Raw genomic sequence first — 24,775 nt, 5'->3', positions numbered from 1 at the left:
CACAACAGGAGGATAGAACTAGAACAGGCCATTCCAAAACCTTTCGGCTTCTTGAAATGTGGCAACATGTTTCCTTCCACGGTCTTCCTTGTGACTTTGATTTCTAGAATCTATTAACACTCCTCTGATGACTATTAACCATTAGCTTTACCTGTGATGTTTCACACCATATACATTATGGCTTTGCAAAGTGTCATGCATTCATTTCATACCTTAAATGAATGCATTAAGTGCAAAAAATGCACTTAAAACTCCACGAGTCCTTACTACAGACTGGGTTATTGGGTTTTATGGACCTACCATTGGAGATGTATTGCACATGTGGAGTGGAGTGTCAATGGTACATTCATATAGCACATTTTTAACAAAGTGCTTCACAATGTGCGTTACACTCACACCGATGGTGGACGACGCAACTGTGCAAGGCACAGAGGGAGCACAGAGGGGTTAGCTTACCCCTAAATTTAGTAGCCATATTTGACTATTTTAAAAACGTTCAAAGCCGATTTACATCAACACGTTGTAAGCTTGTAAATCGGCTATTTGAACTATTTAGAATCTAAAAAAATTGCTCCAGGACAATGTTACCACAAAGCCTGCTGCTGCTCTATGTCAAATTATCATGAAAAGGAAAACTCTCTACATCCCATGAAAAAGAAGACAAATGGAAACACAAGCTTTGTTAGTATTCATAATAGTTTGTATACACAATGTATAGGAGCACCGATAAAAAAAAATCTCATTTTTTTTTCTCCAAAACTTTTTGAACATTTTTTAAAAAGCCACAGAATGTTTCTACAGAAAGCAAAGAAGAGCTCTGTACATAAACAAGCAACAACAGAATTCCTCCTCATCATCATCAGCAGCAGCACAGTAAATACTACACTGCTCAATTTCATATCATCTCTGAAGCAAAAAAATAAAAATAAAATGAACATAAAAACAAGACCAGCTGCCTGCTGCTAACCTAGGACACTACGTTACACAAACAGCTTGATATTTAAAACACAAGATATGTAAGAAATGTACTTTTCAAAAATTGTGAAAAAGTGCAATACAGGTTTGACTGTTTACAACTTAATAGATTATTTCCCAAATGGAGTCCGGTCCTTTTTCCACCCTCCGATTTCAATCAACCTTTTTTTTTTCTTTTTCTTTTTTCAAACGTTCCTTTTGTATCCATAGTTAAAATCTCTTACAGTTATACTGACATTCATGAAGATGTACATTTATGAGAAACATGATATTCACAAAAGTAGAGCAAATAACTATGATTGCAAATGACAAATTTCTTTGGGTAAGAGGGTAGATGAAAAACTAGTTTCTTACATGAACATACTTTAATCTTTTCCTCTTTACACTGGAATTGTGTACAGAACAAGCTTTTTTTTTCTTCATACAAAAACTACAATGTAAAAAAAATATGGGAGTCCAATTCAAAAGGCCAACATTTTTGCATCATACAAGACAAGACAAAAAAAGAGAGAGAGCTATGGTGTTGTTTCTTGAAGCAACACAGAGAAAACAACAAACACTCCATTGTGCAGAGGAAAAACCTGGTTCAGCAAAATACAGACTTCTGAAACCAAATATTGGCTTTTGGAAGCAAGACACACATTTTATAGAACTTCTCACACAACAGATTGCTGTTTTTGTTGCAGATGATTGATTGACTTAGCTGCAATGTGTTTTTTTTGGGGGGGAGGGGAGGGTTCAACACTGCTAAGAACAGAGCCCCCCCCCAGTCCTGTGTGGATATACACTGTAAAGTCTTACAAAAGGTCATGAACTGTCACCTTTAGACAGATGGGGACAGCGCTATACCGGGTTATCACAGTATAACTCAGAACATCCTCCTTGACGAGTCGAGTCATCTAGAAAGTCCAACGTACAAATGCGTTGGTAAGGCTTTTTAAACGGAGCTCCCACCAAAAAAAAAAAAAAAAAAGAAACATTTCAAATGTACATGGGGGGGAGGAGGAGGAATGCCAGAGAAGAACGCATCATGATTCCATTCAAAATGTACGGTAAAAACACAGGCATCGCTCTTTCCCCTGCTGATAAGAAAAAGTGAACGTCAAAGGCTTGACCGCGTCCTACTTTTATCCCAAAATAACAACACAACGGGAAACAGAAACAGAATTAATTGAGGCAGTTAAAAAAAACAAAAAGAACATTATGTACATGTCTATAAGGATATGTGTGTAAAATATAATACATAAAAAAATGAAAAGTCATGGCACAATATATGACACAAAAGAGGGAGGGGGTAAAAAAAAAAAAAATCAGCTTTAAAAATGACCACATTTATGGATACTCTAGGCTTGTATAGGGAACTGATATCCAAAGTTCACTTCACTGAAACGGCCCAATAGATATACAAAATGCACAAATAAATGACACGAATCAAACAAACACTGTGTTGTAGACTGTGCTGCTTCGAGCACCAACATCAATACCAGCATATTTTTAGACTTTCTCCTTTCGAGTTGCTATTGAACAAATGGCGTCTTGTGTCTCGTGTGGCCTCCTCTCGCACACCGCAAAACCCATTGATTTTTTTTTTTTTGCAGAGGAAAAATTCACAATCTTCCGGTTTGAAAGCGACCAATGTTTAATCGTCTCTTGAGAATGTTTCTTCATAAAAAGGGTGAAATGTCTCACTCTTCTTCCCTCTCACAGCCTTTCTCCTTCCTGAGACTGAGTTAAGGTAAGCCAAAGAGTTTATACTGTAAGTATCAGTCTGGTGGGGTTTTTTTGAACCGCAGGGCATGTGAGAGTTCCATATCTGCTAAGAAGCTGTTTTGTGTCCGTGAGCCTCTCGTCTCCCAAGTTGATTTATTTAGGTGTGTGTTTAATTTAGAGTGTGTTTTCCTGCACGTATACTCTTTATTTCTTCCCCTGTGAATGAAAGGTGTAAACCTGTGTGTGCTCGACGTTGTTTAGTGTGCGCGTGAGCGTCTCCCCGCTCATGGCGCTGTCGTGATGGCGTTTAGGTCCTTCATCAGGCCCTCGAGGTGGGCCATCTCCTCGGTTAGCTCGTCGGGCTCGTAGCTCTGGGGGAGAGGAATAGGGTTACTGCGGGGGGCGGGGGAGGGGCAGGGAGGCAGGGAGGCAAGCACCTGAGGGGGGGGAGGAGGAGGAGAGGAGAGGAATAGGATCAGTCAGGGATCTTTTCCTGCGGGCAGGGAGTCAAATGGGTTTGGGTGAGGTGAGCTGGGGGTGGGGTCAATGGTACTGAAGCAGCCATGAACATTGATGACAACAGAAAGCAGCAGACAAAACGGAGAAACACAACCAAAAACCAAAGCCAAGTCAAGGGTCATTAGCCGATCAAGGTTTTTTTTTAAAGGCGTTGAGGTAAATTAAGATTCAATTGTAAAAAAAAAAAGTCATTCCAGTTATGGGTTATGAAATGAAAATCAATGATTAAGATTCAAATTAAATCATGTAAAAAAAAATCAAAATAAGGCAGCCAACAAGAACGACACAAAATGTGTGAGAGTGAAGTTGGAATGAAAAAGAAAACAGAAAGAACAGAAAGAAAATGTGGTTAAAATCAATGTTTCAACTGGATGTTTACAGCAAAATCTAGTGCCCAAATAAAACAGACATGGGTTTTTGGAATGTGTGATTGGTATCATCACAGTGGCAATAAAGAAAAGACTGACACATGGCCAGTAACTATCATTATTTCTTTTGATAAAACAAGTATGGCCGGAGAAAAGATTAACATTCAGAGAACATTCCTAACCAATCAACCTTGTAAAAGATCCACAATCTTAGTCAATTGTTTCTCTGTAGTCAATGGACTACAGATGCCATCTGTAGGACATTACTATACTCACGCTGTCAACATCCTCCAGCATTTTGCTGGTCTCTGGCACATCGGGGGCATTTGGCACAGTGACTGCCATGGGTGTACGTGTCCTGCCTAGAGTGCCGATGGAGGCCGTCTTGACGACGTGCGGGTGAGAGGGGGCTCCTGAGGACGGACCGTCATACACACATTATGTTATGTTCTTAACCCATTAAAGACCTGGAACGCATACGTGTCGCATTAGACTGCTTTAAGTAAGCCATTTACCATGAGAGGGAGTGGGTTGTTGGCTGATTTACCACTGTACAACCCTGAATTCTTTTCCTCGAATGGTAAATTGCTTTTCTACCACTTCTACCATATAAATGAAAGAAAACGCAGTTGTAACTTGCAAGGTTATTTAGTTACAATCAACTGCAACACAACAGTGGGCGGGGTCTGTGAGTCCAACTCAAGGTTGTTGACTGATTTACCACTGTTTTAAGCCAATCAGAAGAATCCAGTATCTGAACATGTGACCACAAAAAGTGGTAGAACCATTATTTTAAGCTTTAGCTATCAAAAAACAGATCTGCGAGTTTATAGATCTACTTATTTGAAAAATCATTTTGTGCAAGTCTTTGAATATTTTTGACAACAACTTCTAAGGTTTTTGAAAAACACGTTTCTATCTGTGATTCTCAAACTTTTTATGTCAAGGACCCCTAGAATTATATGTTATTGCCCCCTTATCTCGTTCCTGAACGTGTTTGGCTCCATGAGTGTTAAACAGTTAAACAGAGAGCTTTAACTAAGAACCTTTACACTGTGTGTGTGTGTGTGTGTGTGTGTGTGTGTGTGTGTGTGTGTGTGTGTGTGTGTGTGTGTGTGTGTGTGTGTGTGTGTTGTGTCTTCTCACCAGGCTGAGTGAGCAGAGGGGTGCTGGGAAGGGCGGACGACTCGTAGCAGGCGTGAGCGGTGACCGGGATGGCGGGCACGGCGAAGCTCTTCAGCGGGTGGGCGTGGGCGTGCGGGTGGGCCGAGCGATGGGGGGGCAGGTTGCTGGCATAGCTGGCGGTGTCCTCCTCTGTGGTGCTGGAGCCATGGTAGCTGCCCTCGGGATCGGCCATGAGCTCCGAGGGGCAGGAGGCCTGGGAGGAGACCGTGGTCGGGGGAAGAGGCTCAGAGCTGGGAGTGTTCCTCACAGACTCTGGAGGAGGGGAGAAGGTGGTGGGAGAGGGGGACAGCCAACAAGCAATTAGTACTTGAATTTCGCAGACACCGCCTTCTTAACTCATTTGTAGCCGATCCCGAGAATACTCGTGAAAAATACTCGAGTATTTAGAGTGCCGATCCAGAGTATACTTGCGAAAAGTACTGAGTAACGCCGGTTCTCCTACCCTGTAGTCCGGCGGAAGGTCCTGGCACGATCGGCCTCGCCGATTCATCATCATCACGGATCCACGTGCACAAAATAGTAATCCCATAACATGGAGGCCGACGGGGAATCGCATCTTTAATGTCCATTTTAACAACACTTTTAAAGCCAAGGATGGCATTAGATTCTCGCTAATAAAACACATGTTGAAAAGCAACGATCCGCCATTACACAACCGCATGTTGATGACGATCGCTTCCGGTGAATGACGTCATGACGTCAAACCGGAAGTGTTTACGCAATGGACTTCTGGCCTTCAAAATAAGACAATGGATGCGTATGGGAGCCTGCGGGCGGCACGCTGGACATTTAACCCGTTCATGTCTGGAGCACTAAATGGGTTAAAATGAACTTGCCATGTGATGGCAAAACAGAACCAAAACAAACTATAGGGTATTTCTTAATCATTTCAACCAAACAGCTTATATTATATATACAACTATTATTATTACAAACAAAACTGTATATCGGTTATGTAAGATAAGAGAATAAATACTTGAATGTTTTGACCGGGCAATAGTAAATCTGACAAAATTATTCGTGGAGTAACTGACTTCGACAATTTCTTTGGCCTAAGTCGCTAATTGGCCCAAGTCTCATTGTCTTTGACTTAGGGAACATAACGTGAAAGTCCTAAAATAGGTCACACTCTTGACATAGGCCATTATACTATGATCCTTTCAATAAGGATCAGTGTCATGAAGAGCTGATGTAGGCAGAAAAATAACTTTCCTCAAAAAATTACTTATTACGACATTATTATTACGACATTGACAATTTATAATATTAATTTCATTCTGAACAATCACAGATATTGGATTACATATCAATCATATCATAGAGAAATATTTTGGTACCAAATGTATGCACTATGCAGGCTGAGTTTCATGGTTCTGTCAACACATGCAGAAGACCATTCCCTAATAATATAATTCCCTGTATTTGAGATTTGCCTTGGTAGTAGTCAAACCTGGGTCAACACGGATACATATAAATAAGGGACAGGAGGGACAACTTTAATTATGCTTTGAAGCCCCGCGAATCCAGGTGTTGAACTTGAGTACATCATGGGTTAGTATTGACAGTGACTTGCAGAAGCTGTGTGAATAGATTCATTCATTCATGGAATAAATACAGAAACATTTAGAAAATGTTAGTAACCAAACCCCAGGTTTAGTCCTCACTCCATTTCTTGGCAACTCCTCGATGTTCAGGGATCAATTGCATCTCTACATGTTTGTTTGGTGTGAAAACAACTTGTAATCAGTGTAACCAGTAGTAGAAAAAGTACTACATTTCTTTACATATGTACTTAAAGTACCAAAAGTACCCATTATGCAGAATGTCAAATGTATAGCAGATCTACAAGCTCACAATAGCAGATATACAAGCTCACAATGCGTCGTAGATCTGCTATTTTCAAATGGCCGAAATGTACTGTATATTGGCCTGAAGTGGTTAATGTATGTTTTATAATAATTATCAAAAAAGTAACTAGTAACTAAAGTTTTAAGTTAATTGTAGTGGAGTAAAAGTACACACTTTGACTCTGAGATGTAGTAGAGTAGAAGTAAAAGTACTAGAAATGGGAAATACCCAAGTAAAGTACAAATACCTCAAAATTGTACTTAATAAGTACAGTACTTAAGTAAATGTACTTAGTTACTTTACACCACTGCTTGTAATGAACCTGAGAGGAGCAAATTAGTGGAGGGCATAAACCAGTGATTTGAGAAGGCAAAGTTATGGTTATCAAACCATAGTTAGTTCTGTGGTTGGCTCATGTTGGAAAATGAAATGGGAACACATGTCTGTCTGTCAGTATGTATGTATGTCTACCGTAAATGAATGAATGAATGAATGAATGAATGAATGGACAGATTAATGAATGGAGACTTGACCGTGTCAAACTTGACCGCGATCGGTTGAGGAATCTGGGAATTAGCAGTACCCACTTAATATTAGGGTGATTTGGACAAAATCAAATATCACAATATCTTTGACCACGTAAGCTACCTGGGTATTGATAGTGAAAATAATATTGTATTGGGGCGATGCATTTTCTAAGTGATTATTCCAAGAAATTCAAAAATAGCAGGTACAATTTTCGTATAGAAACTATAAACAAGGTCTGAGTGATTACAACCAGGAAAAGTCAACACTTATGTCATATTGTGATATTCAAAAAGCCAGATGATGATCTAGCCTCACATGACGATATCGATATAACGTTGATATATTGCCCAGCCCTACCAGCAATGTACTGGAGCATGATGGGTCTCACCTGTGGAATCCACCCTGTCTAGATGGGACAGAGGCGTGGCGCAGGCATGAGGCCGTGCATGCCCACTGCCCTGGTGGTAGAGGTAGCTGCGTGTCGGCGATGCCAGGCTGCCCATGTGATAATGGTGGTGATGGTTATCAAGGGAATGGATGGGGTGAGCACTAATCACAGCTGTGGATGCACGTGGACATGAATACACACACACAGGACAAGATGTTTAACCAGCCGCCATGACCAATGGTGGGAAAGCATGACAGTTTTAATGCACATACATGCGCTGACATTTTGCACCTTAATCCCATTGTAGGACGCACTGACTTATGTCTTTTTTTGCGTGTTTTCTAGCGGTCATAGTATAACGACCGTAGTAGTAATATGTAGATACTTTGTTTGCTTTCCTTTGATTGATCTCTTTTCCCCCTTGACCTCTCTTCTTCTTTCCTTTCTTTTTTCTATAGAAACAATACGATGAAACTATGCCCACTTTTCTTTTACTTCTGTAAACCTGTGATGTGACAGTAAAGCTGATTCTGAACACAGTTTTAAACCCATTACCTCCCATTGTATAAGTCTCTCTATCACACAAACAGGCTATGCAGAGTTTGTAATGGTTTTCTCTTTTTGTACACATAAATGAAAATTGTTGTCCAGTAAATTAGACAAAAGGTACCTAACTATTAAAATCTTTCTGTCGTCTCCAACGGGATCAGATTAATATCTACATGCAGTAGCTGCTGAATCATGGACACTCAATAGTTTTCTATTTAACTATAGGGTGTGGGGGAAACCCACTCATCCGCAGACAACTCCAACCACTCAGGTATCCACACACACACACACACACACACACACACACACACACACACACACACACACACACACACACACACACACACACACACACACACACACACACACACACACACACACACACACACACACACACACACACACACACTTACGCTGAGGAGGCTGTGAGTCAAATGGCATCATCATTTTAGGCCTCATCCCTCGTCGGCCTGCTAGTGTAGACATGCTGTCCTCTGATTCGTGGCCTAAAATGTACGGTGGAAACCAGCCAATCAGAAAGAGCTACTATTTGACGGCTCTCTTTGTGAGCCACGTTATTGATACTTTCACCCTGATGGTGTTTAGTTCTAAGTTCAGTCCATGAATGTCATTCTTTGATTGTGTTCACCTTTAGTGTAATACCTTACAGTGAACTTGCACTGTATGCACTGCAGATCATCATGACCGGTAATGGAAGTCATTTATGAAAAGCATGAAATGGTTTGCATGAAAATCACAGACTTGTCTACAGAAGCAGACAAGCATTGACACAAATAAAGCTTGTAAAAAAAGTGACAAAGACAGAAAAAAAAGAAGACTACAATCTTGGGGGCATGATCACTTCTCAACCATTTCCTACTGCAGGGATTTCTCAACAAAATCACAACACTGATTCAGTGGCCAAATAGGGAGAGTCAGCAAATGCAGGTGTAACTCAAGACTATGTGTCCACGAAGACCTGTGAAAAAAGGCCCTAGAGTACCTATTTTTAGCATTGACCTGTTTCAGAGTTATAAACATACAGGTAAACATTAGCATCACACATAGCACAGACCTTTGATACTTCCTCTATGTGCCCACCTCTGCTGTGAAGCAGTCTTTACCCCTACGGCCACTCGGACGACCCAAAGCATTGCAAGTGATGTCTATAAAACGCTGCGTTCTGACAAAAGCTGACATTCTTTAAACTCAATTCTCAAAAGAGGCCAGGTTCCTGTGATGTGTTCCATGTTTTGTTTGTTTTATACATATCAGGTCTCTAGGGGACAGGGACTATATAAAGAGAGCCACCACTTGACTTGACTGACCACGGTAGGAGTTGCGGCGCTGCTGTAAGTGTGGATTGTTTTCCAGGCCGCTGTCGGCTGGTGTGATGTCCTGCGAGGTGCGGGGGATGGGCGTGTCCGTCATGACTGGGTTGGGGTCTGGAGACTTGTCCATGGGCTTGAGCTCCAGACGTTCATGGTGGATCCACAGGTCAGGAGGCTTCAGGTCCTTGGAGTTGCCCTTGTACTTGTGGGATCCGTTTGAGGACTTGGAGGCTGCTCGTTTCCTGGGGGGTGAAGGGTTAACACTGACTGAGTTAAAGCAATAAATACACTGAGTGTTGAGAACAGAAGAAAAGAGAGGTTTCACTGAAGTACAGGCCAACGGGTACAAAGAGAACAAGGGTAGAAAGTTAAGTAAAAAGCATTGATTATGCAAGGGATAATTAAGCACACATCTGGGAATGCCCATATTTGGTAATGCCCATATATGGGCATGTTCTGACATCACATTGTTGACTATCATGCCGTCTGGTGCAACTGGTCCGATATACATCACAGGGGTCCGCTCAATAGCGTCGGCAGGTTAGTTACTCGTCACGGTTACTGAGGTTAGGTTTAGGGTTAGGGTTAGAGTTAGGGTTCGTTTTAGTGTCGGAAGACCGGTTCGTCGGCATATTGATGCGGACCCATACATCACTGGCCAGATGGCCAAGAATTTGGCGCGACCTAGCATGGCGACCTCAAGGTCGCATGTCGCCCTGAGGTGTCTTACTAGTAATATAATAATAACAATAATAATAATAAGTTGACCCAAAAGTAACAACCAAACTAAGTATTTCCTTGGTTATGGTAATTAAATAAGTGTTGCGCTGGGTGAACACGGCCGCCTCAGAAAGTGTTGATCAAATGTTTAGCTGTAAATGACATTGAGTGTTTGTTTACATGGCTGTCATGTTGAATACAACACAAAATCAAGCAGCGCGCAGCAGGTGCTCTGAGTCTTTGATTAGACAGCTGTCTGTTTGTTGCTCGTTGGTCATTATGCAGAAAAAAAAAACCACCACTGAATTCAGTGATTGATGACAATCAAGCATTAAACCAAGCCGTGTAACAGTGGTGTAAAGTAACTAAGTGTGTAAAGTTACGGCTGTTTGAAAATAGCCGTTCTACGGTAGATCTGCTATTTTCAAAAGATTTTTATACAATCCATAAATCTGAAAACTTGTGAAATGAGACATTCTTCATAATGAATACCTTTACTTAAGCATATTTCGATACTAATACTTTTGTACTTTTTTGTACAGTATTAATACTTTTACTTAGAACAGGTGCTTGTCCCACCACTGCCATATAATATACAACAATAAAATGACAAAAGATCAAAACAGGAGCTTACTTTTTCTGTTGCGACGTGGTGCGGCGTGTGCACAGGAAGGCTCCCACCACCACCACTATGATGGTGAAGGCTCCCACTGAGATGATGATGACGATGACCAATATGTTGTTGTCTCCGCTGCCCACCACCCCTGACTTGCCTGTACAGGATTAAGTGTGGGGGAAGAGAAATGAGAGAAGAATGGATGAATTTAAATGGAAGGAAACAAGCAGAAGAAAAATCTCAGTCCTGAATTTCAGTTCATTGCATCTTGGTGGTTTCTTATGACCCTGTCGAACTTCGTTTCGGCAAGAAGTATTCGGCAGACTTTAGCCGATGCGGTCGAAGCAAGAACATGACTATCATCTATTCTACAACACGGTCTCACCATTCCACTTATGACTTCAAAAACAATCTCTTCACATAATTTCACGGAAAGCTGTGGAGAGCTTTTATTCATGGAGGCCAAAGAGAAGAAAACCTGAAAGATGCGATTTATTGACAGTTGTAAATAATAAAAACTGGTGGACACCCACACACCAGCAGGTATCCTGGTGGCAGATAATAGCAGCCAAATAAGCCATTTCTAGAAACAGCTTGGGTATGAATCAGAAATTGGATTTTTAGTTTTAGTCAGACAGAGAAAGAAGAAAGCGACCACAGATGAAACGGTTCTTGAGATCACAGAAGGGATTGACACTGGAGCAGCATGGACAGGTAAAGTCTTTTATTTAGGTGCTAGTACAAAAAAAGTAACGACTGACGTTTCAATCTTTATCTCCTTTAATCTTCCAGTGTCAATCTCTTGTGCTCCTGTGACGCACCGCCATATTAGGCGGACGCGCGCGGGAGTAACCCTTTGTTCTCAGGTTCTTGAGATAGATTTGAAACTATGATTCTGTGGGCATTGAATCACTATTTGAGGCACGAGGGCGGTCACTGGGCTGAGGCTCTGGAGCAACATAGTCAGATAATAGTTGGAGTTGGGTCTTGCCTTGTCCCCAGTTCTGTGCCGGCATGACAGCTAAACAGTTTGTCATGTTAAGGTTGAGCATAGAAACCTTACCCACAGATCCAAAGGTGTCAGGAGGAGGTTGGTTGCTTCCTGGCTTCATTGGGAGATTGGAGGCTGGCAAAAGATGATGGGGAACACATTTCATCACATCATTTCATCCCTCCTCATTTCATACCACAATTAAACCTTCTCTGCTTCTGTGTAACTTTAAATCTGTAGAATGTTATTTAATGTTCTAGAAGCAAAAAACAAGTTTTAAAAGTCATGCATTGCAAATTGAAGTCAGCCCAGAAGATGAAAGTCTCGAAGAGGGGCACACGCACGCACGCACATGCGCACACGCGCACACGCACACACACACGCACACACGCACACACACACACACACACACACACACACAGAGCAGGGTCATCAGTGAGGACGGGCCGGGGGTGGAGAGGGTTCTTTACCTTGATCATTAGCCATTTTGTCAGAGGACTCAGCTATAACAGACCAAAGAGGAGCAGGAAGGGAGAGAAAATAAAAAGCAAAACACTTGGTTAGCAGAGAGGAGCAGTGAGGCAGCACCGACCAAAACCCACTGAGAAATAAGAGATCAGTAAAGAGTGTGCAAACACTGCAAACCAGAGGAAAGAAAGAGTAGAAGGAAGGGAAACACAAATGAAGAAACGGGACACGCAGAGAAAGCGAGATGGGGAATGTTATCAGCAAAGCATCTAAAAGAAGAATTAAAATGCACCGCTCAACCAAAATAAATAAATAAATAAAAATAAACCATGCAGCTTTGGTAACATACAAATTCCCTTGAATATTTCCTCAAAAAGGACGTCACTGAATGAAAATGTTTCCATTAAAGTAATTACGGAATAATATATATTCCGTAATACTGTGCAGCACAAGGTACAACGGTTATACACATACTTGTGTATTATTTTTACAGTGTATTTTCAAGGGGCTTCCTCAAAGCATAAACGATCATGAACTATAAATGTTCACTGTGATATTGGCTTGGATCAGTAAATCACAGGGAGGTATATAATGGCCTAAATCGGACAATATTTTTGGCCTATCACCTAGAGTGACATGTGACATGGGCATAATTATCATATAGTTTGTTTTGGATCTTTTTTTCTGTTTTTTTTTTATCTAAAAGAAAAAAGACTTTTAAGAAGCTGATGAACATATCAAAACCCATCACTGAATGTCCAAAAGCAGGGGTTGCCGTTTCCTTCGTCTATGACATATTGACGTAATTCTATTGATACCGGCTTTGAGACAGCAATAGAGAAAACTAATCAGTTATGTGAATAATACTGATAGGATTTAAACATGACAACTTTCGGCTGCACTTAATGTGCTCTGAGAAAGCTGCCGGTGAGAACTGTCGACCACACAAACCAACTAAATAAAATAATGTAATAAAACACATGCGGATGGAGGCCTGTCTGGTGGGTTCTGGGGGGCGTTAAGATCAGATGTAATTATTGCCCCTCTGGATTTTGGGCCACGCTTAGTTGGGGCCAACTTACTCTTGGGAGTGCGGAACTGCACAGCCTCAGACATGGGGCCCATGCCCTTGGAGTTGCGGGCCTGGATCTTAAAGTAATAGGTGGTGTCCAGCGTGAGCTCCTGGATCTGGTGCGTCAGGCGGTTGCCGACCACCGGCTCAATGACCCAGTCGTGCACCTCCGCGTTGACGTCCGTACTGTAGTAGATGATGTAACCTGCACCAGGCATTGTGGTGGCGGTGGTGGGGGAGAAAGGGACATGTGTATAAGTCAGTCTCTTGATCCATTTAGACCTGAGGCCCATTCTTACAAATCGAATGCCTTCTAAATCCGTTTTCCGAAACACTTGTGTTGCTATAACATCAGTGGTTCCCAAAACCTTTTTTCATGTCAAGCACCCCCAAGATTATATGAATTTGGCCACAGACAAGCGCTTAAAGATTTAGTCTGAGCCCGCGCCGACCCGTCAGGGGTAATAAAGAAAACTCTCCTCAGGACTGCCGTTTTAAGAGACATGGCGTAGAGAGAAAGATATAACATAGAAATAAACTCACCGGTGATCTTGCCATTGGCCTCCGATGGCGGTTGCCAATTCACAATGATGGTGCGCGGCTTGCTCTCCTTGCTCACCACCGTCACGTCTTTGGGGGCAGAGCTGGGAGCTATAGGTTGGGGTGGTGGAGGGATAATGGCATCAGGACATTATATTGACATTGGTCCTGATAGCAGGTCCAGACTGCCACCACAATGGCTGTCTTGTATTAGTACAAATTCAAACAAGGGCAAACTAGAGTTGAGCTACAGGTGTGCCATTTCAATGCAAATGCATTTTTTTCACAGGTTTCTTTACCCGTTTTGCCTTTCAAATTTTTATGGAGAACTTTGAAGTCAGAGAAGGTCATAAATATAGCTGATCTACAAGCTCAATGTTCTCCCAATCAACTGGAAATCTACCGTCTTGCCAATGGCAGGACGAGTGACATTTTGAAATGGTACATCTGTACGTGGCTCATGGCTAGCCTGGCATGGTCAGACTAAATATCACTGTGTAGATATTAGTCTGGAATCTCTGTGTGGAACCTGCATTTCCAATAATAGCGGATAAAAAAAATGCCTCTGGTGATAAATCCGCCCCATATTTGCATACTGGGCTCTGATTGGTGCCCCACAAATTTGGAGGCAGGGAAATCCAATCACAACCGAGCCAGACCAAATATATGGGGCTATTAAAAAAAAGAAAACAAAAATGTGTCTGGTTTCCAGACTAGCTTGCGGCTAGATGCCATGCATTTATTCTATCGTAAAACAAATTAATCAAGATAAGCTTTCAAATACAATCAGTCTCATCCTTTGATGATGAATTGTTCAGAAGCTATTCATGACAATGTGTTAATCAATAATTGATCTTCTTGACATTGTCAATTGACATCACGATACATGTATGCTGACTGTGCGACTCTGAAATCTTGGGCAGTTTTTGATATTAGTAGTTGCAAGTCATGGCAGCTTCATGTGTCATTGCTATGACCATCTACATTGAGGGGGTATTATCTGCAGTGGACATGGACCTTGGTAGAGTCAAGTAGGCACTGTGTGGTGGAAAAGTGATTTGTGTGCATGTATAGAACATGAAAGTATACATGCATGCTGTGTGTATGTGTGTGTGGGGGGGGGGGGGGAGTATTCGTGTTCCTACTGTTCTCAAAGGTGGTGCCCTGGGCTGTCATGCTCCAGGTGCTGAGGCGCCGGCCCTTGGTCACCATGACAGAGAACTCGTACAACGTGTTAGGCTTCAGTCCCGTCACCATGTAGCTCAGGCTGGTGGTATTGGCCGTCTGGGGGCGCACGCACACGCACACACACACACACACACACACACACACACACACACACACACACACACACACACACACACACACACACACACACACACAATAGTACATTACACACCACTGAGTGGAACCCAAACCTTTACCTAGAGAACATAATGCTGCTCACCTATTGTAGCTTTCCTGTGAATATATCTAATGTGTGCCACAAGAAAGACACACTGTCAGTGTCAGGTACAAATTCTAAAATAGAGAAATAAAGTCAGCACACGGAATCATGCTTCCATAGTGATTTTAATGATTTAGCAGACTCTGGGGAAGCTTGAAACATCAGCCACCTTGGTGGTAAATCATTAAAATCCCTATGGGAGCATGATCCAGTGTACAGACTTTATTTTCCTATTTTAGACTAGTTCTTCTGTCCAGCACCTCAGGTTTTATCTTTAGGATTGTGCAGGCTTTTACCCCCGTTACAAATGAGCACAGATCTACAAATACAGGACCAGTATGAATCAAGAAGCACAGAAAGATTAGTTGATTGACTGAGGGTAGAGGAATAAAGAAAAACATACAAAAAAAACACAAAAAACAACAACAGGAAAAGTAGGAAGGGCAGATGACTACAAGCAACATGGGTCTCAAGACAGCAATCAAACCAGGAACGTTGCAGTTATGTTTTTGGTCCTAATTCAAATTGGCTTAACCGCCACTGCCCCGCCTCCACAACAGGATGTCCTTTTTATGAATATTGGGTCAAACTCCAAACTAGCTTTACAGACTAGCTTTACAGTCCGGAGTTACAGTTCTTTGTATTTTCTTAATCCCTTTTCCTCATCTCGGAGAGCATGAACTGACATCAAAGTGAAGCTAGCTAGTGGGCAAAGTAGTGGCAAGTGAGGTTAGCTGGTCTCTGTCAATCCAATCCATGACATTGTGTGCTGGAACAACAACATACTGCCTCTCCATCAGGGGGATGTCAGCCAGAGGTCATACGGAAGGAACTCTGTCCTTTAGAATCAGCCGGTGTGTCTGAGAGCAGCCTTGTCTTAAATAATCCATGAGGCTGTTTCTCTATGCCTGCTTCTAAAGAGCTGACGTAAGAAGCTGTGGGAAGCCAACATCCGAGTTGTGAACCCAAAACACAAAAGACGATTCAATGCTTTTGAGACTATACGGCAAAACTATACACTTCACAATCGGTAGGGTTCCTTTTTACACAATCAGAATTGAAACTGACTAAACATTTTCATTGGCAAGTTACTGACAGTGCTTTTATTTGACGTCCCTATCACAGACCTCCTTCTGAAGTGAAAACTCTCAGAATGAACACTCAGGATTTTGCAGCATAGTGTCACTATTAGCTGCATTAGGTAACATGCTTAAAAGCGTGCATGGTGGTCTCTAGAATCTCCATAATCATACAGTAAATACCTCCATACTGCAGGTACAAGTGTTGTGCAAAGAGTGTGTCATAAGTGTAGAGCATGCAGGCCCTAGGCCTATTGATTAATGTTGCAAGACAGAAAGTCAACCAAATGACACATTCAATGTATTCGCAAACATCATTGTTTTTTTTAGATCATCTGACTCAGGATCATTTGGGCACTACAGGCACAATGGTGAGTCTCTGTAGTGAACCAGACGTATTCAGAATGCATGGTCACGTCTTTAGCCTCTTTCCGCCGCTCAGCTTTGTCTCGTCCTTGATGAATAATTCATCACGAAACGCAAGGCTTTATCTCTGCTCCGCTCACTGCAAACGCACGCGCAGTACACACACAAGTACATCCCCATCCAGGGGCGTCACACCAAATTCTGGGCCCTGGGTACAAGGATTCACTGTGGGCCCCCCATGAATGTTAACTATTGAAAAATAGCAGATATACAAGCTCACAGCGCGGCACCGAGTGCCGCGCTGCAAGCTTGTAGATCTGCTATTTTTGAAAAATTGTGAAAATGTGTGCAAGAAACCCATGTTTCCATGTCAGTGATGCTCAAACTTTTTCATGTGAAGGACCCCAAAATTATATGAATTTGGCCACGGACCCCCCCCATCTCAAAATATTTAGTTCCAGGGACTACCCCGGAAGCAAAATTTGAGTTACAAATGTTCGCTTAAAAAAATACATATTCAAAGATTTGCACACATTTTCACGACTTTTTCAAAAAATAGCAGATCTACAAGCTCGCAGCGTGGCACTCGGTGCCGCGCTGTGAGCTTGTAGATCTGCTATTTTTCAATAGCTAAAGTTACTAGGGCCCCTCCACCTTGGGCCCGAGGGGCCCTAGTAACTCAGTCCCACTTTCCTACCCCTTGTGACGCCCCTGTCCCCATCTACTATCCAGTGTTTGTATCTAAGTGGCATGTACTGTACTACAGTATGTTGTTAATTGAGCTTCAGGGCTCAGATCAGAAGCTTTTGTATGCCCCGGCAGCCAGAGGTTAGTGCGCCTGCGTCCACATCTAATGCACTTCCACTGGACCTGCAGCGGAAGCATTGCAGGTCTACCTGGTCAATTAATAGAATATCCATTTGCTGCTCTCAGATGATTTTGCTATGAGATTTCTAGAAATCTGTCATTGAGCATCAACCTCAAACAACAAGAGACTATGATATGAGGGACAATAATTCACCACCAATGGTGTTGTTAAGTAACTAAGTACATTTACAGTACTTAAGTACAATTTTGAGGTATTTGTACTTTACTTGAGTATTTACAATTTCCAATACTTTTACTTCTACTCCACTACATCTCGGATCCAAATATTGTACATTTACCCCACAACAATTATTTGAAAACTTGAGTTACAAAATTATATTATAAAACATACGTTATTAACCACTTTAGCCTTATTTTATACCTAGGCTATTTGAAAATAGCCAATAAACAAACATCACGACATGTTGTGAGCTTGTAGATCTGGTATTTTCAAACATTTTGTACTTTTACTTTTTGTACTTTTGATGCCAACACTTTCATACTTTTACTCAAGTAAATGTAGAATTCCTGACTTTTACTTGTAACAGAGTGTTTCTACATTGCAGTATTGAACTTTTACCTACAGTAAGTAAAAAATGTGAGTACCCCTTCCCACCACTGTTCACCACAATATCATTACTTCAAGGGTTCAAGGTTCAAGGTTGTACTTTATTGATACATTTATTTTTTTTATCCCACGGTTTTGCAACCCATTTTCTCACCCAGTGCCAACTACCTAACCTGTGGTCCTGGTTTCCGCTCTCCCCCTGCCACGCCAGGGGAATTGTGGAGCACCTGGCTGGCTGGGGGAGGTAGTATAGAAACCAGGACTACTGCATGTTTTTGTGAGGGCATCTACCCTAGGAGACAGGGGGAGAACATGCAAACTCCACACAGAAAGGCCCTATCGCCAACCCCACCTAGGGTGTGGGTGCTGATGACGCGCCCACAGCGTCCCCCGGCGGGAATCGAACCCAGGACCTTCTAGCTGTGAGGCGAAGCGCTAACCACTGCGCCACCGATATACATCACTGGCCAGACGGCCAAGACATGGCGCGACCTCGCCCTGTAGGCCCTTTAGTGCGAGGTCACTTGTCGCCCTGAGGCATCTTACTAGTATATAATTGGTAAATTCTGTCAATGTTTTTCATCAACATTTAACCAATAAAAAGTAATAACAAGCTTTGACTACATAATAACTCTACTGGATACACCAGTTCTTCTTTTTCCAACAGTTTTGGACATGGTTTCCGCCCGATAGTGACGATTAAAAAGGTTTAATTGAGCCACAGAATTATGTTTGAATATAATGTATAAATGATTTACAAGAGCTGGGATATCCTTCCAATAGGCCGTTGAGACAGAATTGGGAAAGACTGCTTTCACAATTCTGTGAAGGTTGGAAAAAACTGTCTCAATGAGATCGTGCCAAGTTGGTCTCTGTTAACAATGCGGTTAACAAAAACTGCAACCTTGGGCAGAGTCTGGTGAGGATTGTTATCCTTTTGTACACAATGTTATACCAGTGTTTGAGTGACTAGTGTATTGTTGCATTATAAAGGTCAAACAGATTACTGGCCAGTCACACACACACAACGTAGGTGAGTATTTTGCCATCAGCATGCTATTGTACAAACATCATTTATTTTGTGCCATTCCTACTTACAGAACATCAATACATTCTCTGGTAGGTATAAGCCTGAGGGGATTTATACAGAGACCCATAGCACTGAACTGCGCGGGAAGCCTAACAGAATTGAATAAATGTGTTGTATCAAGGTCTGATTAGCCTGGTCTGATGTGAGCTGTATATTACAGTATACTGCACCAAACTGAATTTAAACCAGCCGCTCAGAGCGTAAAAGTGCTGACCTAGAACGGGAGAGTGAGCTTCAACAATAAATGAATTTAATTCCTTTTCAATTTGAACATTTAGGAGAGAAAGTGTGTGTGTGTGTGTGTGTGTGTGTGTGTGTGTGCGTGCGTGCGTGCGTGCGTGCGTGCGTGCGTGCGTGCGTGCGTGCGTGCGTGCGTGCGTGTGTGTGCATGTGAGTAAAAGAGAGAAAATCTACTTTCCGAATTGATAGAAGAGAAAGTGTGGCTTTCTGGGTGGAGATATACGTTTATGTATTTATACGTTTATTTGGAAGGGACAGCCGATATTAACGAACACCACACCTACAATGCTGTGTAAATACCCTGGATTTTGCAAGAACGCAAATTTACATCCGTGGTTCCCATACAGAAAACAAATATTACAAAAAGAGCACATATAAACATTACTAAAATGGTACAAACAGAAGGAGGGAAAAAAACAACAGTAAATTGTTGCATGTTATTTACTCCCTCTCTGCCTTTACTCAATTTCCTACCTGCGTGCACTGTCCTGTCTAAAAAAAAAAAAAAAAAAAAAAAAAAAAGGCCTCACCTTCATCTTGGTGTTGGCAGGGATGTTGGTCTTCCAGCGCACCGTGTAGTAGCGGGCGTCGGTGATCTTCTGGTTCTTGGGCAGGGAGTTGTCGGCCCAGGTCACCTTGATGGTGTCATGGCTCAGCACAGAGGCCTGTACGCCCACGGGCGGCAGCATGGGGGTAGGGTCTGGTACTGGGGTGTATGGAGCATGGAAGAGTTCATACAGATCAACATCGGGGTCTATGGGGTCTGCATGCCCAGCAGACGTACAACACAAAATTAAAATGGGTTCAAATTAAGAACAAACAAAGAGCAGAGGCGTGGTAAGGTGGATCAGAGTGGGGGTGTTAATGAGTTACAAAATGGCGGAGCGGGACGACAAAACGGAAATGGAGGACGAGGAGGAGAGAGATCGTGACAAGAGGGACAAGGTTGGGAAGGGTGAAGAGAAAGAGAGAGAAGATTCTATTAGAAAACAGGTTACTACTGCTACGAAACCACATCTACAGTATCTACAGACTGGGTTGCTATATATACAGATGGTACTGTACAGTACAGCACAACACAGACATTTTCTATCATTGACAGTGGGAAAGATAATAATCCCTTCACAAGGAAACATTATTAGGTCTATCAGGAAAGTAAGAGTCAGTATAAAGACAGAAGTCATAAATCATTTATAGGGACAACAGACACAAAACTAACATTTTTAATATACAAAATCAATGTGCAATGTGTAACAATAACTTTTTACAACAATAGGCAATATTCAGTGTCCTTGACGGGCATCCAGTCTGTAAAACTAACTTGAAGCCTACAGGCTGAAGACAGAAAATGGTCAGGGACAAGTGGTACTGTACAGTTACAGTATGTGACTATTGCTGAACCATACAACACATGGGTATTCTACCATTCTACATCTTGTAGCAAATGTATTTTTCTTCTTCCCCCAAGTTCGCTTTCACTGGAATCAGTTCTTAGTTGCGATGTTAAAATAATGAGGCCATTGCAAGACATGTCAAAAACATTGGTGAACTCTAAATGTAGCTTAAACAGGTGGAGAACTGGTTCAGCTTTCAGCTTAACAGTTAGCTTGTTATATATAAATTTAGATTTCCCTTTTTTTGGGGGGGTTCTTCTTGCAATGGTCAAATTATCTTATGCTGTAGTACTGCAATCAATTCTGAAGCGGAACACGTATCAATTTTATTCCGAAAGTCACTTGAAAAGCTTCAACCTTGTTGTTGTCCAAAAGACGTCCCAATTATTTCATCTCAAAACTCTCATTAAAGGGCCTACACCATGCTTTTAAAACTATATTTTTTGTATAAATATATGCTCAAAATTGAGTCTTAGACAGGTTTTAACCCTCAAAAAACACTCTGACCATTCTTTTTGTTTGTTCTAGCTCTACTATAATGAGGCTCTCCAGCTGCAATACCAAAACGGCCTCTGTTTGCTCAGGGGCGCATCTAGTGGGGTTTTTCCAGAAAAAAAAAGAAGTTTTTTGAAAAAAAAAGAAGTTTTTTGAAAAAGAAAAAGTTTTTTGAAAAAAAAAAGTTTTTTGAAAAAAAAAAAAGTTTTTGAAAAAGTTTTTTGAAAAAAAAATTTTTTGAAAAAAAAAGTTTTTGAAAAAAAAGTTTTTTGAAAAAAAATTTAATTTTTTTTGAAAAAAAAGTTTTTTGAAAAAATTCTTTTTTTAAGTTTTGAAAAAAAAAATGAAAAAAAAATTTTTTTTTGATTTTTTTTTTTTGACTCTGAAAAAAAAACGGGAAACGAGAGTGACGTCACTCTCGTCAACTCTCAGAACAGCACTGTTCTGAGAACCCGTGGAAAGCTTTTCATCTCTGTCTGCCCAAAACCAGAGAAAGACACAACGGTCAGAAATAGGACTTTGTGAGGATAGAAGGTGCCAGTGGGACCCCAAAAAAAGGTTTTAAAATAGAAAAAGTGAAAATTCATGGTGTAGGTCCTTTAAAGGAAGCCGTTTTGTAGAGCAAAGTAGCAGCAAGTTATTTAAATGTTCAAATGTAGCATTATTTGCTCCTTCTAGTCCAACACCTGTACATGATAAGCCATCCACGTAATGAGTAACAAAAAGCTGTTGCCTATCAACCTGTGTGTGGGTGTGTTTATGCCACACATGTGTGAAAAAAAAAAACATGTGCGAAGTGACTGCTCATTATGGCCTTGTAAATGTGTGTGTGTGAGTCGAGAGACACAGCAGCTAAAATAAGTGGCTCCCTGGCCACATCCATCGCCGCCATGTTGAGGAATAAATGCTTCAAGATGGCTACTTGGAACAGGCTGCTGGCCACGCTCTGCTCTGCTCTCCATCAGGCCAGCCAGCCGCTTGGGCGCTCCAAGCTCTGACCAGGGTCCAGTGGCGATGGAAATAAACCCCTGGTCAGTCAGCCACGAGGGGCTGGCTCCTCAATTACCAACTGCTTGTCGGACCTCGGTACTCAAACTCACCCCATTTGACACCTCATTGTGTAGCGGACTGCTGCTCGTTAGGTTCTGTTTATATTGTCTGGACTGCTGGACAGAGTGTGTGTGTGTGTGTGTGTGTGTGTGTGTGTGTGTGTGTGTGTGTGTGTGTGTGTGTGTGCGCTATCCAAGGATTTGTGTGGTTGTGGAGACACACTGAGGGGTCAGAGTTGCATGCATGCTGCATATTTGCCCAACTTGCAGGAACACAGAACAATACCACTACCATAGCCTACAATCTCATGCTCCTGTAATAATCCTTTACCCTTTTCAATGCAGATACTACTTGCAGTCAGATGTTCAACCAAGCAGGCTTTCAAGTAAAGTTCCCCAAGATTTCTAAGTTTCTTTTTATTAAGTAGACGCACTATGTAGGTCAGCTCGTCTTTTTAATCCTGACTTGATAAAACTAGCGGGAAATGCACCCTGGAGGAATCGGTGGCAGATGATGACAGCGTATGGGCTTTTGGTTCTGCTTTCAGAGGCAACGTTTGCATCTGACGGAGGGTTGCCAAAGCCACGACAGGGGGTCTGGGCTTGTGTGTGGTGGTGTGTGTGTGTATTGTGTGTGAAAAAGAGAACTTCTTTCGAAATATATGTGCATGAAAAGGGCTTACTTATTGTGTGTATATATACTGTGATGTGTGTGTTTGTGTGTATTTTAGGCTGCTTGCCCCCTGCAGCAGCATATTGATGATATTCCTGTCTTCCGGAGTGAATCCCACCCCCCTCTGGCTCCGCGGTGCACAGTGCTGCTGTGTCAAAGACAAACTGGTGCGATCAAAACCGAGTTGGGAGACAGGAGGTTGGCTTCTTGAAGACACAGGGTACAGCCCATATTCTGAGATGCCCATGGTATGCATGCATACAGTGCGTGCGCACTTGCACGCATACACGCACACACGCACACACACACACACACACACACACACACACACACACACACACACACACACACACACACACACACACACACACACACACACACACACACACACACACACACACAGGACTGGTTGGGCTTGGATGTCTGAATTTAGCTACAACCAACACTGACAGTTGTTCATTCTTTACGTTTATAATCTAATGTAAGGCACAGTGTGGCTCGAGTTCTACTGCTTATTCTCAAGCAGAGCAATGAGTGTTAAGAGACTTAAGGATCGGCAGCCAGCCAAGCCGAATGCTCTCAAACAATATTAACTATGGGTGCCTCCTGTTGCTGTTGATTCAAGATCTTACTGCACCATGCAAGGATTATTGCCTATTATTGTCAAAGAGACTAGACAGTGAGCGTCCAATTACAGAAGAATGATGTGAAACAATAGGCACTAAGAAGATTTTCCATTGGATTGCAGAGAAACCTGGTTAAGATCGGCAGTTGTATTGTTGAGTATTTGGGGACCTAGACACATTCTGTTAGATAATAAAATCTGATGAGACTGAGAGAGAGACAACCTTTCATTGGGACCATGGATAGCAAGTATCTTAGAATATGTTATCTTCTGGGATGTCCTATAGCCTGTACTATCTTCTACCTAAATAAACTAAGTTAATATAAGTAGTGTCTGAGTAGTGTGGCTGACATGATACAGTATATGGATTTTGTTGAGTGTGAGCTCAGGAGATTGCGTATAGTCTCTTCCATAGATGCATATTAGACATGAACGAGACCATCACATTGCATGGATTAAAGAAACTTGTACTACGTAATTTGGACAGCATTTAATAATTTGGAAATCAATCCAATCGCATTGAACATTGCTGATTCGTGCAGCAAGTGTAAGTACTTGCGTTTGCTTTTTGCTCCAGTGTGTTTGTAGGTAGGTGGGTGTGGGTAAGTCCTACCTGACTGTGGCCTGGTGATGGCGCTCTCGTACACCGGGATCCCCTCGCCCACATTGTTGAAGGCCTTCAGTGTGATCACATAGTGGGAGCTGGGGTCTGAGACCGAGAGGAAGGGAGGGAGGGAGGAAAGGGATAGGATGAAAAGATAATCCCGCCGATGCTCTTGAGACCCACTCCTCATAACCACAATATTAGTGAATATATCTGAATACATTCCTCTCTCCTTGTACTTTTTCAGATTTATTTTTTCTTAACTGCAGAGCACGCCTCACCCCATTAAAAATTTAAGTCAAATTTAAGCAAAAAATTTAAGCAAATCCAGACCCGAGACCCCTTCCCAATATTGTAATGAAAGTTGAATTAATAATGAATAGATATCCATCGATGGGATATGGCGAAACCAAAAGGAAAAATGTTGGCGTCCCACAGGGGTGTCTGATAGCCTTGTAAATATGTGGGAT

General features: G+C 42.0%; 1 protein-coding gene across 4 annotated transcripts in view; it reads right to left on the bottom strand.

Moving 5' to 3' along the window:
- Positions 1-665: 665 nt before the first annotated feature.
- LOC308289003 (neogenin-like) overlaps positions 666-24,775 on the bottom strand; it is a 232,735-nt gene continuing 208,625 nt past the window's right edge. For 2 of the 4 annotated variants that reach the window (XM_080730503.1, XM_080730505.1), the window contains exons 16-28: positions 24,315-24,410; positions 19,996-20,171; positions 14,954-15,092; positions 13,812-13,919; positions 13,279-13,473; positions 11,801-11,863; positions 10,756-10,894; positions 9,399-9,643; positions 8,484-8,576; positions 7,522-7,692; positions 4,719-5,009; positions 3,849-3,985; positions 666-3,122 (exon numbers count right to left, since the gene is read on the bottom strand). In XM_080730503.1, coding sequence (XP_080586629.1) covers positions 2,970-3,122; positions 3,849-3,985; positions 4,719-5,009; positions 7,522-7,692; positions 8,484-8,576; positions 9,399-9,643; positions 10,756-10,894; positions 11,801-11,863; positions 13,279-13,473; positions 13,812-13,919; positions 14,954-15,092; positions 19,996-20,171; positions 24,315-24,410 — 2,006 coding nt within the window. In that variant the 3' untranslated portion in view covers positions 666-2,969. Of the gene's footprint in view, positions 3,238-3,848; positions 3,986-4,718; positions 5,010-7,521; positions 7,693-8,483; positions 8,577-9,398; positions 9,644-10,755; positions 10,895-11,800; positions 11,864-13,278; positions 13,474-13,811; positions 13,920-14,953; positions 15,093-19,995; positions 20,172-24,314; positions 24,411-24,775 lie in introns of all 4 variants that reach the window. The other 2 variants (XM_080730504.1, XM_080730506.1) reach the window with 2 other exon arrangements.

This window comes from Nannobrachium achirus (genome assembly GCF_963921795.1).
Source record: "Nannobrachium achirus genome assembly, chromosome: 7".
Classification (NCBI taxonomy): Eukaryota; Metazoa; Chordata; class Actinopteri; order Myctophiformes; family Myctophidae; genus Nannobrachium; species Nannobrachium achirus.
Note: the sequence above shows the minus strand (reverse complement) of the source record. Positions and strands in the feature narration are given on the sequence as shown.